Source organism: Euleptes europaea, chromosome 3 (assembly GCF_029931775.1).
Source record: "Euleptes europaea isolate rEulEur1 chromosome 3, rEulEur1.hap1, whole genome shotgun sequence".
Taxonomy (NCBI): Eukaryota; Metazoa; Chordata; class Lepidosauria; order Squamata; family Sphaerodactylidae; genus Euleptes; species Euleptes europaea.
The window spans coordinates 92,954,510-92,972,682 of NC_079314.1; the positions used below are offsets into that span (position 1 = coordinate 92,954,510).

The 18,173-nt window shown below is 45.6% G+C and overlaps 3 protein-coding genes across 3 annotated transcripts in view; 2 read left to right on the forward strand and 1 right to left on the reverse strand.

Annotated features, from left to right (window-relative positions):
• Nucleotides 1–482: 482 nt before the first annotated feature.
• Nucleotides 483–3,269, reverse strand: MPST (mercaptopyruvate sulfurtransferase). The gene is made up of 2 exons (XM_056846726.1): nucleotides 2,651–3,269; nucleotides 483–781 (listed from the first exon to the last, which is right to left on the reverse strand). The coding sequence occupies exons 1-2, from the start codon at nucleotides 3,243–3,245 to the stop codon at nucleotides 483–485; spliced, it is 894 nt and encodes a 297-aa protein (XP_056702704.1). The 5' UTR covers nucleotides 3,246–3,269.
• A 3,097-nt stretch (nucleotides 3,270–6,366) lies between these two features.
• Nucleotides 6,367–18,173, forward strand: part of PVALB (parvalbumin) — a 179,728-nt gene continuing 167,921 nt past the window's right edge. Inside the window, exon 1 of the mRNA XM_056847386.1 lies at nucleotides 6,367–6,372. The gene's annotated coding sequence lies outside the window, so the exon portion shown is untranslated. The remainder of the gene's footprint in view (nucleotides 6,373–18,173) is intronic.
• On the forward strand, nucleotides 9,231–17,313 carry TST (thiosulfate sulfurtransferase). The gene is made up of 2 exons (XM_056847385.1): nucleotides 9,231–9,899; nucleotides 17,015–17,313. Exons 1-2 carry the CDS (start codon nucleotides 9,305–9,307, stop codon nucleotides 17,311–17,313), a joined length of 894 nt encoding a protein of 297 aa, XP_056703363.1. The 5' UTR covers nucleotides 9,231–9,304.

Consider the following 18,173-nt stretch of genomic DNA (forward strand, 5'->3'; position numbering starts at 1 on the left):
AAGGAGTGTACAACTGTGGGAGCTTAAGATGTAGTCTACAGCATATAGCATCAGGACAACATGCTTCAGAGTCTGATCAACTTAAATGAGTAGAAACCCGATTTCAGTTTTTGAAGGAAAATATTGTTATTAAGATGTCAGAAGAAGGACACCACCTGACCAAGTGCAAGATTAATCTCATCCCCAACCCTGCCCTGGGTACACCCAGTGTGGCCGGACCTCTTGATCCTATGTTCAATCTGAAATTGCATCCACCATCCCACGACCCAGTGTGCCTCCCCCCAACCCAACAACAAATTGCTGTAGAGAGAAAAAAAAGACATCACTTATGCCCAGCAACGGAGACATGCGAAGGAACACACACACCCTCCCCAATGTCAGCAGATTCACTGTTAAAGATGCTTCCCTGGACCACAATAACATCCTCCGACACCCGTTAACAGGCAACCTTTCTGCCCCCATCAAGGCAGGAGGGCTGCCCCTCAAGGGTTCTTCCACCTTCTCTCTGAGATGATGTCTTCCGGCTGTGCCCGCATGAACCATTCCACCCAAGCTCCATCGTAAATGGCCACGTCAGGCTTGCCACAGAGATATGCCCCCAGCGCCACGTGGCAAGCAGTAACTCCTGAGCCACAAGTGGCCACGAGGGGCTTCTTGAGATCCATTTTCCTCTTCTGAAATAAGCTGTGGATGTCCTCTGGACTCTTCTCCACGCCAGTCTCAGTAAGGAATTCAGTGAATGGGATGTTCACCGAGCCAGGGATGTGTCCAGGTTCAATACCTGGGGTGGGGGTGTTTTTTTAAGAAGAAAGAGAAAGGGGAACAATGTGAACTAGAGTTCAGGCTATAGCAATACCAACAACAACCCACTATCTGCATCCTGGCCTGGTACCCCTAGTGTTTTTCCAGGACAGAGAACTAATGTTTAAGGCCTACTTCACAGAAACAGCAGATGGTGGCAAAACTGTTCCATGACTGAAGCAATTCAGATTTCAGGAAGGACATGAATTGAGTGAAAGGGAATGGTTCCAAAAACAGGTGACTGAGATTGCCATTCAAATGAGATGCTAGACATTAAGATTCGTCTAGCCTGCCAAATCACTTGCCTGTTACAGCAAAATAAAGAGGAATCTTGTGGCACCTTAAACAAACTGCTGAATTAGAGTTCATCCGTCAGTTTGACAGCATTTCCCAAGGACTTAACAAGGACCATTGCTTAGCCATTACAAGGGTTAGTCAAATTAGCAAAACAAGGGAAATTGCATTATCATTATGAAGGGAATGATTTCCTGTACTTTTCTTGATTACATTTAATTTTACATAATCACATCTCACCCTGTTCTTCCTTGCACTCCATAGCCTTCGGGGCCTGCTGCTTAAATTTTTTTTCCATAGCTTTGTATACACATCTGTCAAGTGATGACTGACTTTACGTGAATTTTAGTCCACAAAAGTTTATGCTAGAATAAAAAATTCTTAGTCTGTAAGATGCCACAAGACTCTTGCTTATTGTTAAAGTACCGTGTACTGTATTTATTAATGTGGGTTTCCTCTGGCACCCAGGGACTAGCAAGGCATCCCAGGCAGTAGGATCCAGGATGTACCATTCTGTGTACAATATGCACAGTCATCCACAGAGGCCATATAGGTGATCCTCTACTCTTATTATATTGATGGCCTGACCTCTGCAACAGATCTTTATGACTCTACTGAAATGTTTACTTTCCGTTTAACTGAGAAACACAGTTTGTCAAGTAACCATAGCTTTTGGACAGCCACAGCTTCTCCTGATTATTTTTTGCTTGGGAATAAGCTCTACTCTGTTCAAGGGGACTTACTTCCAAAGTAGTGTGATTAGAACTGCAGCCTTAGCCTTCACATAAGTGATCATACTTCGTATCCTTGCACAGACAGAATTCTCTGTGGCCATTTATGCATGGCTATTTCCTCGCGGTCACCTTGCTGACTACTTCGGGGCTTTGTTTTGATTATGCTTGCCTTTTCTGACCGTCAGAGGTCGCCTCGCTCTTCTCGTGTATTTCCACATGTTTTGCCCACGTTTTCTGGATTCGTGTTTAGCCAGCATCCAGAAAACGCAGGCAAAACACACGGGGAAAGCAAGGTGACCTCTGATGGTTGGAAAATGCAAGCATAATCAAAGCACAGCCCCAATGTAGTCAACGGGGTGACCACGAGGAAACAGCCATGCATAAATTGCCTGTGTTTTCTCTATAAGCAGACAGTGTGAAAGGAATGCAGATTTCCAAAGATTTTGGGTTATGCTCCTAGGTCACCTAAAAAATCTATGTTGCAAACTAAACTGTTGCAAATGGAAGTGTTACAGAAACCAGTTAGTATGTGTGCTTGTTCAGAAAACGTATGAACTTAAAAATGCAGGAAATGGTTTAAATAGATCTCTTTTCTTGGGGATTTTAAATCATTGATTTAATGGCCTTGATTTAAATGGGTCCACTCTGGGTAGGAATGGGGTGCAATGTACCATCTGAAATAGCCATCATCTGTGGGACAATAATCAGTATTCAAATTTTACATCTGAAATTGAGTCTAATTTGCAAACCAACCACCTCAGAAAACCATGTGCTAAAGAAACCTGACTCTTCTGCTCTGGAGGTCATAACAGATTTATTACCTTCCCGTGGCTCTTCCTCCATCCCTTGGAACCGGCCCGCCGATCGTGCATCCACAACCTGGAAGCGGCATGATTCAATGTTCTCCTTAACCTCCTCGTGGGTCTTGACTAATGATCTGTCCAGAGTGGCATGGAATTCTGCAGGCACAGGTCTGCTCTTTTGGGAGGTAACCGGAAACCCCTCCCGCATCCAGTTCTTCAGCCCACCATCCAAAAGAGAAACCGCATCGTGCCCAAAGGCTCGGAACATCCACCAGACACGAGGGGCAGAGAACAAGCCCTGGTCACTTGCATCATACACCACGACATGGGAGTCACTGCCCACACCCAGCTTGCCCACATACTCTGAAAATTGCCCTGCACTGGGTAGCATGTGATCGTACGGTGAAGTGCGATCACTGCACTGGTCAATGTCAAAGAAGGCAGCTCCAGGGATGTGGCGCTCCTCGAACTCACTCCGAGGATTGCGCTTCATTTTCGGGAGGTACCAGGAAGCATCCAGGAGCCGTACAGCCAACCCAGCTTGAGAAGATTTGATAGCTTCAGAGACCCACTTTGCAGACACCAAAGCCCGGTAGAGAAGCTGCTGAGACATAGTACCTGTGTCCTGTCCGGATTCAGATCTAACCATGAACAGAGGTTTCATGTTACTCAACATTAAGGAATTTGTTTTGTCCCCCAAATTCACATATTCAGTTGCTAGCCATCAAGTGATCAATGGGCATGCATGTGCAAACCAGCCCATAGTTACGATATGACACCTGACAATACCCGACCACTAAGCCATTGTATTCCCATGTTACAAAAGTACATTGTTGCTTGTGTACAGTAAATATACTTAGAAGTCTGAGCTTGAATGGCCTTCAAAAACGGGAAGAATCTCTTGGAAATTATGACAATGCTTTTTTAGGTTATCACACCAAGGGAAAAGGGCACTATGCCCACCCCCAGTGAAAAAAGATTAGAAGACGCATGACAGCGTTTTTCAATTATCTATATTTTTTAAAAGTGCCTAAAAGGTGGAGAACAACTGTTTACACGGGGCTGCCTTTCTCTACCACCAAGAAGCCAAATTTGGTTCCAAATGTGGCTATGTTCTAAAAAGGAGCCAGATCTTGTTTTAAATTGAAAATTTATGAGTTTTAATCTGCATCAGTTTGCACAATTAATACTTTCACCCCTTCTCTTGGAATTATGGTCTGTTTTTTTCCCCTCCAGATTAAACATACAAATATTGCAGCAGACACTATTTTTAGAAAGGCCAGTGCCAACTCCAAGTTCTTGAATGAGGCCACCCACAATGGCCCCCTTCACTTGGGAGAGGTGGGACGTGCAAAATCAGAAATGCTCTCCCACTGCCTCTGACCTCATTGGCTGCTCCCTGCAAAGGGAGAAAAATATGTTTTTTTGTTTCAGCACTGATTCCTTTGCTGATCTTGGAGCCCCAGAAAATGCTCAGTCTTGCCATACTCTGGAGCCAGCCCTGGAAAAAGGACTTCTGGAGCATGAGAGGACAGATGTCTCTTCTAAGATGGTATCTGGCAACCATGATTTTTGTAAAAGTTAGAAATTCATTAAACTACATTGTGGTTTGGGTTTGTTTGTTTTTTAATCTGCTGCCTAGTTAATTGGGACATCTTTCTTATTAATTTATCTGACTGACTAATCAAGGAAGTCTTTCAATCTTAAGCTCAGGTCTTGTTGGAAAACACCCCTCTGAGCAGGAAACTCTTTTCCCCAAACTCAGATAAATGGATTATAGCTCTGCACATGCTCAGTTTTGTTGCCTCAGTCACACATACAGGACAACCTGTTGCAAATGAGGTGATAGAAGAGCTCAGGTACTAGAATGGCCTGTACTACTTCAGATTGCAAGTGGAGTCCGGACTTTAAAGTCCCTTTGCATAAAATGTTTCCTACCAAAATAAAACATTGCACCTGGAAGAAGAGTTGGTTTTTATACCCCACTTTTCTATACCTTTAAGGAGTCTCAAAGCAGCTTACAATTACCTTTCCCTCCCCTAACCACAACAGACACCTTGTGAGGTAGGAGTGGCTGAGAGAGTTCTAAGAGAACTATGACTAGCGCAAGGTCACCCAGCAGGCTTTATGTGGAGGAGTGGGGAATCACACCTGGTTCTCCAGATTAGAGTCCGCCACTCTTAACCACTACACCCCACTTGCTCCTCCCCATCTTTGCCTGCAGTGTTGGCTTTCTACATGCAGGGAGTTTATTTTTAAATGTAAAAGGAGCATTTGAAAATGTGATCTTCCTCCTACAGTGTGCAGTGGAACATCCTCAGCATTCTACCACGACACTCCCAGCTGAGGTCCGACTCAAGGTGACACTGCTTGGACAGAAGACTGTAGCCTTGCAACTTTGCATTTAAACTTGGTCTCAGACACTTGGTGTGCTATGTCAGAATGCCAGAGCTCTGAAGCCCAGGCAAGTGTTGCCTTGGAACACTATTATGGCACACATAGCGGCCCAGTTTAAAGAGTTTGCGAGACACCTACCAAACCGCACAGGGAACATTCTTTGGTCCCACCAGCAACACCTTTAAGTTATGCATCACACCAACATGGTGTAGTGGTTAAGAGTGGTGGACTCTGATCTGGAGAACCGGGTTTGATTCCCCACTCCTCCACATGAGCGGCAGAGGCTAATCTGGTGAACTGGATTAGTTTCCCCATTCCTCCACATGAAGCCAGCTGGGTGACCTTGGTCTAGTCACACTTTCTCAGCCCCACCTACCTCACAGGGTTCCTGTTGAGGGGAGGGGAAAGTGATTGTAAGCAGGATTGGTTCTTCCTTAAGTGGTACAGAAAGACGGCATATAAAAGCCACCTCTTCCTGCATGCAGCAACCAGGCCTTCCGGCAGATATCTTTCCTAACCCGGGCTAGCAGATTTTTTAAAAAATCTGTTCAGGGATCGACCCCTTTCCGCACGCAAGATATATACTCTTCCAGGAAGACATCTCAGACTCCACTGCTCTGCAGAAATCCAGCCCTTCGCCAAAGAAAAGTTCTGTTGGGGCCAGAGACACCTGCTGCGGAGCCTTCAGCTTCCAGGGCTTGTGGATGCCAGCGCAAGGTGCGCAAGCTCTCATAAGAACATAAGAAAGGCCCTGCTGGATCAGACCACGGCCCATCAAGTCCAGCAGTCTGTTCACACAGTGGCCAACCAGGTGCCTCTAGGAAGCCCACAAACAAGACAACTGCAGCAGCATTATCCTGCCTGTCTTCCAAAGCATCTAATATGATGGGCATGCTGCTCTGATCCTGGAGAGAATAGGTATGCAGCATGACTAGTATCCATTCTAACTAATAGCCATGAATACCCCTTTCCTCCATTAATATGTCCACTCCCCTCTTAAAGCCCTCCAAGCTGGCAGCCATCACCACCTCCTGGGGCAGGGAGTTCCACAATTTAACTATGCGTTGTGTGAAAAAATACTTCCTTTTATCTGTTTTGAATCTCTCGCCCTCCAGCTTCAGCAGAGGACCCCGCATTCTAGTATTGAGAAGGAGTATACTACTTAGCGCCGTGATAAAAATGCAGGCACACTCAGGATACTGGCGGCTGCACACTCTGGCGTTTGCCGGAGTTTGGGTCCCTCTCCTTGCCTGCAGGCATTGACCAGGGGGGATTTCCAGCGGGCTCGGATGACCTCTGAGCACGTGGGCGGCAGCCCCTGCGCAACCCTCCCTCCGAAGTCCAGCCCGGAGGGTCCTCCGGCAGGGTTACCTGCGCGCCCCCTCCTTGGCTTCTGCGCCGACCGCGGAATCCCAGCGCTGCGCCCAGGCCGGCTCCTTCCTCTCCCATCAGACTCCCCCCGCCCCTTGCGGGAAATCCAGGCGCCCCGCCCCATACCGCCTCGCCAGCCAGTGGGAGGAGGGCCTGCCGGGCCAAACCAACTGGTGGCGACACCGGAGGGGAGGACAAACCCGAGGATTCCAGACCCCCTTTCACTTTCCAATCATCGAACCAGCCTCTTTTTTTTTTTTTTACTGCCGAGGTAATGGGGAGGGGCTTCGACTCTAGGCCCCGCCCCCAGCGTCTCTTTGGAGAATGAAAGAGAACTCCGCTTTTCTAATGAACTACAAAGAACCAAGACTTTCTGTTCCTTGGCTCCACCATCAACCAAAAGGGAGACTGCAGCCAAGAAATCAGAAGGAGATTGAGACTGGGAAGGGCAGCCATGAAGGAGCGAGAAAAGATTCTGAAGTGTAAGGATGTGTCACTGGCCACCAAGACTAGATTAATTCATCCCATCATATTCCCTATTACTATGTATGGGTGTGAAAGCTGGACAGTGAAGAAAGCTGATACGAAGAAAGTAGATTCCTTTGAAATGTGGTGTTGGAGGAGAGTGTTATGGATTCCGTGGACTGCCAAAAAAACAAATAAGTGGGTTCTAGATCAAATCAAGCCTGAACTGACCCTAGAAGCTAAAATGACTCAACTGAGGCTGTCGTATTTTGGTCACGTCATGAAACGACAAGAGTCACTGGAAAAGACAGTCATGCTAGCAAAAGTTGAGGGCAGCAGGAAAAGAGGAAGACCCAACAAGAGATGGATGGACTCAATAAAGGAAGCCACAGCCTTCAATTTGCAGGATCTGAGCAGGGCTGTCCAAGATAGGACATTTTGGAGGACTTTCATTCATAGGGTCGCCATGAGTCGGAAGCGACTTTGCGGCACTTAACACACACACAAAGAACCAGGCGGGGCTGTGTTGCGTCTAAGAGGAAAGGGGCAGTTTGCTAAATCGCGCGCGCTTAGAGGGGCGGCCGTCTCCTTCGGTAAAATGCAGCCTATGCTAGCGAAGGGTCTTTCCAGCCGTTCGCGGTCTGAGGATCTAATTGCAACAAAGGAAAATTAAAGCTCGAAACCCTCCTGGCTTCCCCGTTCAACCCTTCCCCCCCCTTTTAAAACCGCGCCTGTGCGCGCAAATTGCGGGGAGCTCATCAGATGAGCCAAAGAGAAGGGGAGGGACGGGGGGAAACAGCCCCTCTAATGGAGTCTCCATGCTTTCAAGGGTAAGAACAAAGGGAAGGGGCTACTCAGAGGACGCAGGGGAGAGGCGGCTATGGGACAGAGCTGCTTTGGGGAGGACCGAGAAGGGCAATGGCTTCTTCGCTAGTTAACCTTCTGCTACTTAAAGCCAGAGGTGTAAAGACTGCTTTGCTGCAGACTTACTCTGTGACCGTGGGTGAGTCCTGTAATATTGCTATGCGGCCGCGTGCCCAGCACTGAAAGTGAATCTGCAGGACACAACTCCATGGAGCAGGAGTAAACGCAACAGGGTTTTTGTGTGCTTGTTTCAAAACTCAAGGGCTCCGGTGGAGTCTAGGGCTCAACAGCTGGGGTTGCCAGCTCCGGGTTGGGAAATACCTGGCAATCTGGGGGCGGGGCCAGAGGAGGGCGGGGTTTGGGGAGGGGAGGGGCTCTGACGCCATGGAGTCCGATGGCCAAAGCGCCTCTTTTCTCCAGGGGCACTGGTCTCTATCGGCTGGAGATCAGTTGTGATAGCGGGAGATCTCCCCTGGTTTGGACTTGGTCCTGTGATGTGACCTCCGCTTCCTTTTTGATTGTAGAAACGCAGGTAGACTTGCCTGTGCTGGAGGCCTGGGAGGAACAGTGTGGAAGGGGAGACATTGCAGGGTTCCTATGTAGAGCCCACCACCTTTTCTGTGGCCCATGTTTGCAGCTACCATCACTGGCACAGGGGGCAGCCAGTTTACTATTAGATACTGGGTTTTTGTGTGTGTGTGTGGATTTTATTTATTTATTTCATTTATGGTGTCAGTGAGAAAGGCAGATTACATTTTGTCAAAAAAATGCAATAAAACCAGTATAATATATACAATAAACAATGCTATAAAACTGCCTCCATTTTTTTACTATTAAAAATCTACAACCCTATTCTTACACACACACACAGGAGTTGTCATACAGGAGGAAAAGTTATATGAGGAGCTAGTATTTCACTCTCTACAGGAACAGAACAACGTAAGCGTTCTCCGGGGGGGTTTCTCAGCCTTCTAGCAGATCTGTATTCCGTGCAGTGCCTTGGCCTTCTAGCAGAACAGAACATGTTCTTAAGTTACCAGGGTGATATCCCGGCTCCTCTTATAACTTTTCCTCCTGTGTTTGCTTGGGATTCGTCCCCCTTTTTGACCCCACATTCCTGGGACTCATTTTGCAGTTTCCACTTTCAGGTTCACCGTTCACCTCCCTGCCATATGAGCCAATCGCACTGCTGTTGCGCCGTCACTTACTGTGGAGCCTGAGACATTTAGTCTTGTAACTGCCCGTCTTCCAACAGCTGGCTTTGGAGAGGTAGGGAGGCGAGAGGAAAAGATACAAAAAGGTTTTCGAAGGAACTCGGAGAGGCTTTTGTTCTCTCTGGACGCTTCTGGTTCAGGTTCTCAAAAATCTATCAAACGGCAAGGGAGAGGAATATTGTGGGACGGGCAGTTAGTTGTGGGAGGATTTGTGTCAGTCCAAAGTACAGGCCTGCAGACAAGTGAATGCAGTCCCCTCCCCTTCTTAGCGGATTGGTGGAGAACCGGACACCGGGGCTTGGCAGCCATCTCTACAGTTCATTCTGCTGCAGAGGTCTCAGTCAAAAGACTCTTGGGTAACATGGTGCAGCAAATCCTATACAGAGCTCTGGTCTCCACCAAATGGCTTGCAGAACGTGTCCGGGCCAGTAAAATCGGACCTGATCTGCGCGTGCTGGATGCATCCTGGTATGAACCAGGGCAGAGGGATGCCCAGAAGGAGTTCAGAGAGCAGCACATCCCTGGGGCCTCCTTTTTTGATATTGAGGAGTGCAAAGACAAGTCCTCTCCTTATGAGTTCATGTTGCCCAGTGAAAAACACTTTGCTGACTATGTTGGACACCTGGGCATCAGCAATCACACACATGTGGTGGTGTATGACGGAGATCACCTGGGCAGCTTCTATGCACCACGAGCCTGGTGGATGTTCCGGGTTTTCGGGCATCGAACTGTTTCTGTATTGAATGGGGGGTTCAAGAACTGGGTGAAGGAAGGTCACCCCGTGACGTCCGAGTTTACCCCGCCAGAGCCAGGTGTGTTTAAAGCCTCCTTGGACAAATCACTGCTGAAGACCTATGAAGAGATGATGACAAACATGACATCCAAGCGGTTCCAGATGGTGGACTCCAGATCTGAAGGAAGGTTCCGAGGAACAGAACCCGAGCCAGGGAAAGAAGGTAGGGTTAGCACCTGGAACTGCAGTCAGCCACAAGGGATGTTTACTGGCTTCAACTCTTTCAAAAGCAGATGTTGTATGGGAGATCCAAGTTTGGATCTCAGAACTTAAAAAAAAGATTTTAAGCCGCTACTGTGGGCTCCAAACTCAAAACAGAAGCACTGGGAGAAGGGTGTTCAGCTGTGTGATTTATTTACAAATCTCCCAGGTCGAGTCTGTTTTGGCCTTCTGATGTCACCTTCGTTATGTCGATTCTGTTACAGTGCCATCCTAAGCAGAGTTAACATCTAAAAACCCCATGGACTATCTTTAGGGCTGCATTGTTACAGGGCAATCTTAAGATCACTTTCTTGAGGGTAAGCCCCACTGAATAGACCTAAGTAGGTTTCTGAGTAGATCTTCTTAGGATTGCTCTTTGTCCCCTTCAGATGATCTGGGGTGTAGGGCAGATTCTCCAGAGTCAGATTTCCTTGGAAGTCTGGAAATGTTTAATCCTAGAGTAATTTTTCTGCTTGTTAGAAGGGCGTGGGTGCCTTTAAAAACTGCTCTCTAGGAGACTGTTTTAGCCCTTTATACCTTGCTCTCCTCCTCCTTATACAGCATAAGCAGATAGTTATATACATTTATTGTCAGAGGAGCAAAGGTACCATGTTCTTCCCCCTGGCCCCATATCTGGTACTTTCATCTAACAGAGTTTGCTGCTAGCAGATGCAAGAGTTGTGGGCGTTCACTCTTGCCAGTAACACTGCCCAAGAAACGTAAGCAAGAAACTTAATAGAGAGACACTGTCCTTCAGTGTTACTCCTCTGAAGATGCCTGCCACAGCTGCTGGCGAAACTTCAGGAAAGAAAATACCAAGACCTCGGTCACACAGCGGATAGCCTACAAGAACCGATAAACTTAAGCACATTTTAACCCATTTTCTGGTAACCCGGTCATTATGCTTCTCTTTCACACCATGCAACTATTTTTTTTTATTTATTTTTTTTGCACAAGATCGAGAACTAGACTGACTGGTTCTTTAACCTCTGTTATTCAAAACCCAGATAGTTACTCCAAAATGCCACCTCATATTCTTGATTCTTCCCCCTCCCTTGGTAATTACAGATCTGTGTCTTTTGATCAACCTATGCAAAGCGCTAGAGGGGAGGAATTGCAGTCTGACCTAGTAGAACTCAGATAAGCACGAAGAGTGCCTTCCTAAGCAGAGTCACACCTTTCTAATCTCACTATTGACTTAGAAGGGGGGACGGGACTCTAAGAATTTCCCCACCCAGCCAGATGAGTTTCTTATTCCAAACAGATAACTTATCTGAAGAGACTGCTTCAAAGCATACAAAGCTCTTGGCTTACAAGGAGGGGAGGGGCTGTGGCTCAGTGGTAGAGCATCTGCTTGGCATGCAGAAGGTCCCAGGTTCAACCCCCGGCATTTCCAGTTAAAGGGACTAAGCAAGTAAGTGATGTGACCCTGGGACCCTGGAGAGCCACTGCATTCTAAGTAGACAATATTGACTTTGATGGACCAAGGGTCTGATTCAGTATAAGGCAGCTTCATGTGCTCATGTGTTCAAGGAAAGCACTTCTCTGTCAGGAAAGGCATGAAAAAACATGGATGTTGTCACATAATGGTAGGTTCACTTGGAGAAATGGCTGCTTTGGCAATTGGACTCTGGCATCAAAGTCCCTCCCCTCCCCAAACCCCGCCCTCCTCAGGCTCCACCCCAAAAACCACCCGCCGATGGTGAAGAGGGACCTGGCAGCCTTATCTGGAGGGCAGTAGTGCTGGTATGAAGCATTCGACTATAATGGATGTCATGAAATGTGGGGAGGGGGTGCGGAAAAAAGTGTGGGGCTGGACGCATCTGTGGCTTGCTAGTTGGCCATTGAAACACACACACACGCACGTGTGTGTGTGTTTCAGTCGCTTTATTTTAGTCTTCCTTTATCACCTTTAAGTGCCTTGCTACACTCACCATGAGTGCATAGCTAAAGGCTGGGTTTTTTCAAGTTCATTCAAAGATAGTAATGATCAGCAAGGATTCTTGCATACTATTAACATCCTTAATTCTTATGAAACAAGAACTATACCTGCCATTCAGGTCAAGATGTTCCTTATTAATTTTCCATTCCACTTGACACAGCTTGCATAAACTTGTCTGAATTATTTAAGGAAGGCATTTGTTTCTAAGTTAGCAAAAAGCTTCTGAATTAACAACTATTCTTAACTATCTTACACATTCCTATCGCTATCAATCCCTAGATGCTAAAATACACATAGATAGCTTGAAGCTGGCCACAACGTTTTGTTGATTACGAGAAAAATCCCAGATTTCATTCTTTAAAGCCCCACCTAAGAATAAGGCAGCCCCACCTGCCCAAGAAGGGCGGGAACATCTCTGTTGAAAAAAATGAGTGTAACATTTATTCACATAATCTGGCTTTTAGCAGCTCTCACAGCACCATCCTAACGGAGCTACAGCTTTCTAAACACCCCTCCCACCTTCTGACTGGGGTATAAAGACTCAGAGGTCGCCATTCCTACTTGTGTCTGGTGAAAGGAGCTTTGACGGTCAAAAACGTATACCCTGAAACTTGTTGGTCTCTAAGCTGCTACTGGACTCGAGCCTAACTAAATCCATTGACTTCAAGGGATTTAGAATGGTGTAATTCTGCTAAGGATTGTATTGTTAATTTGCATATGGGACAGTCATAGAATCATAGAGTTGGAAGGGACCACCAGGGCCATCAAGGGTGGACTGGCTGTTTAACTTAAAAGGTAAGGTTGCCAACCTCCGGGTGGTACCTAGAGATATCCCACCATTACAACTGATCACCAGGTGACAGATCAATTCACCTGGGGAAAATGGCCACTCTGGAAGGTGGACTCTATGGCATTATACTCCTTTATACTCTGCGGCATTATACTCAAGTCCTTCCCCAGGTATTTCCCAGCCTGGAGCTGGGAACTCTATTAAAAGAAAAGTTCCTGTTTGCCACTGTTGAGCACTATAATATATTGCTTTTTTGGTACTCTTTAGAGGGTGGGGGAGCTGTAGTGCAAATCCAAGTTAGTCAAATGGATGAAATAAATATTCTCAGTTCAACATTTTTGGCCCTGTGTGACTGAGACAGTGTTCAGAGGAAGCAGGGCCAGGTCCTGAGGAGCACAGAGGAGACAAATCAACACTCAAATGAGATGAAAAATGTCCATCTGGAATAGTGAGAGAGCCACTATGGCATGATTCTAGTCCAGCTTTTGGCAGGGACTGCTGCAGAGTCAGGATTCCAGTGTGCGGAAGCCAAAGATGTCACCGGTCATTGTAGCTTTTCATTATGATGCTGTCCTAGTAAAAGAGGATGAAGCAGCCATGGCCTTGGCATAATGCAGGAGACCCATGACCGAGGTCACAGTGGGAAGCCCTGGCAAGGGAATGTTGAACACATAGTAGCTGTAGGACACTGGCATAAATCCATGCATGGTTTGTACTTGGATTTCTGGCAACTGTTCACCTCTATATAGGGTTGCCAACCTCCAGGTAATGCTATGGTTATGTTTATTAACTCCATAAACATTGATTGGTAATTGTAAATATTCTATGTTCAATTTTTCATTTTTTAAAAGCAGTTCAGTATTCAATCCAGTGTGAATTCACCACAATCCATAACAGGAAGAACAGTTCTATATTAAGCAAGGTAAGCTAAATAATAACAGAAGGCTTCAAAGAAGCCTTCCTCAGCTTGTTGAATATTGTTGAGTTAGTCACCACAGTAGTCCATAGACTTTTCAATAGGGAAAACCCTAAGGCTTCCACTACCAGGGTGGTGTCCCTATTGCAAAGTCTATGGACTACTGTGGTGACTGACTCAACAATATTCAATGAGCTGGGGACGGCTTCTTCGAAATGCAGCCAGGATCTAGATGGCGCGTTCTCCTTGCTTACCTTCTAACTTGATATATTTAGCCTACATTGTTGAATACAGGACTGTTCTTCCTGTTATTATTTAGCCTACATTGTTTAATATAGAACTGTTCTTCCTGTTATGGATTATGGTGAATTCACACTGGATTGAATATTGAACTGCTTTTAAAAAATGAAAAATTGAACATAGAATATTTACAATTACCAATTGATGTTTGTGGAGTTAATAAACATAACCATAGCAATACGATAAATAATATTTTAGCTGGTGTGTTGCTTTAATTATCAGTTATTACTGTAGCAACACAGGTTTATTGTTGGATTGAACCTCCAGGTAGTAGCTGGAGATCTAATACTACAACTGATCTCCAGCCAATAGAGATCAGATCACCTGGAGAAAATGGTCGCTTTGGCAATTGGACTCTATGGCACTGAAATCCCTCCCCTCCCCACACACTGCCCTCCTCAGGCTCTGCCCCAAAAAACTTGTGGCGAAGAGGGACCTGGCAACCCTACCTCTATAATTTCCCTTCCTATAAAGCATCTCTAAGAAGCCCTTGAGTCCCGCTTCTGCTTGCCATTCCTTTACACATATTGGTTGTTCTAGCATCCCACCGATATACCTTAAATATTTCAGTTTCTTTTTATATGAGCCATACTTTGATTCCATACTGAGACACATTTGGCTCTAGAACCATAGGCTCCTGACCTCTGTCATAGGAACAAGTTGTGACCTGTGAAGCCCATCAGGCCGTGTAATCTGTCCCATGCTTGACGGTTTATTGCAATCCCAGGCAGGCAGCAAACCCAGGTTTTATAGAAGGAGGACTCATTCATGGCTAGTTTTCTTCAAACAAATGTTCCACACACACGCACGCATATCTTGTAACTTTTCCCAGTCGTTTGGAGGACTATCACATACTCAATCTTCTGCCTGGAAATGAAAATCACCTCTCAGGCAGTTGCCAAATATATCTCGGCTGCACTAAAAATTCAAGCTACTGCCATTAATTCAGTGCCTAGTTAAATATCCTGTGACTCTGTGGCTATTTTAATTGTAATTTTAATTCGCTATCTTAAAATATGTTTTTAATATTAACTTTCCTGTAAGGGCTGAATGTTCCTTTTCTCTTGTATTTTAATTATTGTTATCTTATTTTGTCTAAAAGCCTATGTGCTACATAGACTTCCTCGAGTAAAACGAATGAATAAATGAATGAATGTGCACATTCTATTTTTAGCTATTTACCTGAACCTACCGTAAATCTGTAGCAATCACATAATTGTCCAGCTTTTCCCTGTCTTCGTGTGCTCTTTCCAAACCGGCTTTACCTCTGCATCTTTTTGGAAGAAAACACAATCCAAGCAAGGTAGCTTGCCATCTGGAAGGAATGTTGGGCATTTTCTTGCTCCCACCCCCATTGATGCCATTTTCTCACCATCAGCCCCTCATGCCATTTTTCCCTGCGGTACCTCTAGAGGGCATTGGTAATTACCAGTGCTCTACAACAACCTATTGTCACTTCTCTATTCCAAGTTTTAATAGAACTGTTGTAGTGCTGTAGGACATGCATGGAAAAGGGAGGGTGGTGAGTGGTCATGGCAGCTAGGGTGATATCGCCCCCAAGAGTCAGCGTAGATTTGCTGCGGAGCATGTGTAGAATGGATAAATCAGCAGAAGCATGTCGGAATGCATGCAGAAAGCATCAATTTATGTAAGCTTTGTTGCCAACATGCATTCCTCTGCCTTTGTCTGGCAATGAAAGCCACTTGGAGAATCTTTGCCATGTGGAAGCAGCCTCAGAGTAATTGTTTAGTGTGAGTTTTGTGGATTTATCCCAGACAGGAAATGAGCTGTTCAGACCTGAAGCCAAGTCCATTCTAGATTACTTTGGATTTTTTTTAATTTTAAGGAATCATCTTTTTACAACGTTTCCATTGGTCTTTTCATGAAATTCTCTGAGTATGTAGTTTTTTAGACATAAAGTAATTAGCATCTTACAAAATAAGGAAGAGTTATGCTACCTTAAAGAATAACAGATCTATTGTGACATAAGCTGTGGAGGGCTAGAGCCCACTTTATCAGGTGACCCATGAGGTCCTAATTCACAAACGCTTATGAATTAGTCTTTCAAGTTTTAGCATTTGTTGGCTACCACTCTGAAATAAGGGGTTGTGGCTCATTGGAAGAGGCCTCTGCTTGGCATGGCAAACAGTAGGTCCCAAGTTCAGTCTTTTGCATCTCCACTTCAAAGGGCCAGGCAGTAGATGACACAAAAGACCTCTCTGCCTGAGACCCTGGAGAGCTGCTGCCAGTTTAAGAAGAAGAAGAAGAGTTGGTTTTTGTATGCCGATTTTCTCTACCTTTTTAAGGATAATCAAACCAGCTTACAATCTCCTTCCCTTCCTTTCCCCACAACAGACACCTTGTGAGGTAGGTGAGGCTGACAGAGTTCAAAGAGACCTGTGACTAGCCCAAGGTCACCCAGCTGGCATCTGTCAAGATTACAAGTCTGTCAGATAGTTTGACAGGTGCAGGATAGATCAGTGAGATCTAAGGATGATGTAATCAGCCTGGAAAGTACCTGGGGAGCTAGAGAAAGCTGGCCTGATCCAGTTAGAGCCAGGTGGCTGATGCAATGCAGTAGCAATACCAGGATAATTGGATATCTACTGTGATTGGTGGCTGCTTCCACCAGGTGTATATAATGAAGTGAAACCGCAGTTCTATGCGGGATGTTATGAGCGGAGAGTGTGAAAGGAGTATCTGTATATATTTCTGCACTGTACAAATACCGTAAACTACACTTTTTCTATGTGGCCGTGGACTTTCTGATGGGTATCCTGGACAAGACTGCTAATCCGCTTGGCTTCCGCGTCAGCATCATGTGTAGGAGTGGGGAAACCAACCGGTTAATCAGATTAGAGTACCCCACTCATGTGGAGGAGTGGGGAATCAAACTCAGTTCTCCAGATAAGAGTCTACCGCTCCTAACCACTACACCACGCTGGTAGATGATACTGACTTTGATGGACCAGTGGTCTGATTCAGTATAAGGCAGCCTCATATATGTTTATATATATTCAGTCCTCATTCCGTATGGCATCTTCAGCTTAGAAATGTACTCGCTGGTTTATTTTACAAGCTTGCCTGCATGGAGTCTCACTGGAAACCATTTTCTCTCCTCTCTTCTAGGGCTTGAACCAGGCCATATTCCAGGCAGCTTGAACATGCCTTTTTTCGATTTCTTAACCAAGGAAGGATTTGAAAAAGACACAGAAGAGATCCGTATCATGTTCCAGGAGAAGAAGGTGGATCTCTCAAAACCACTGATTGCCACCTGCCGCAAGGGAGTCTCAGCCTGTCACATTGCCCTGGCAGCCTACCTGTGTGGCAAACCAGATGTGGCTGTCTACGATGGATCCTGGTCGGAATGGTTTCGTCGTGCCCCACCGGAATATAGAATTTCCAACTGGAATCGCAACAAAGCATAATACGAGAGGTGCATCTGCAGTGATTCTTCTAGTTCATGCTCTAAAGTTGGGTTTCTTAATCATTTGTAACTAAGTGAAGGAAGGGGAAGTCATGTGAAACCTATAGTTCTTTATCATTGTTTCCCAGTTTTCTAATCCACTTGGTATGTGTGTTTTTTCCCTATCTACTTTTCTTAATCAGGTAACTGAATAAACTAGAATTTCAAGTTAATTGGCCTGTTCTTTTTTCTTACTGCGTACTGCAGGTGTTAGAAGAACATGGATCTTTCTGTTATGCTTCCCCTGATGGCCTACAAGAAAGCATGGGGACTAGTGAGGAGCTGGTCCCAATGTAGATTTTTTAAAATCCACAGTGAGGCCAGCCATGACTAGAATTTGGGGGTCTTCCCATTTATTTATTTATTTTGCAGTCAAGTCACACCTGACTTATGGTGACCCCTGGTGGGGTTGTCAAGGCAAGAGATATTCAGAGGTGGTTTCCCATTGCCTGCCTCCATGTCACAACCCTGGTATTCCTTGGAGGTCTCCCATCCAAATGGTTGACCCTCCTTCGTTTCTGAAATCTGATGAGATCAGGCTCGCCTGGGCTATTCAGGTTAGAGCTCTTCAAATTTAGAGTTCTTCAATGTAAGGTTTGCAGAATCCTCTGGTTTGTTTTTAAATGCCTGATTTATTATTAAAAACCTCAAAAACGTTAAGAGCGATAATCTGTCCATGCTCAGACATTGTACTGCCTTCCCCCATCAGAGTTCAGGTGGCATATATTGGGTTGTCATTACAATAAAAAATGGCACACAACTTGGTGGCAGTCGTCATTGCCAACTCAAGGAAGTAATGACAAGCAGAGATGGATCCAGGAG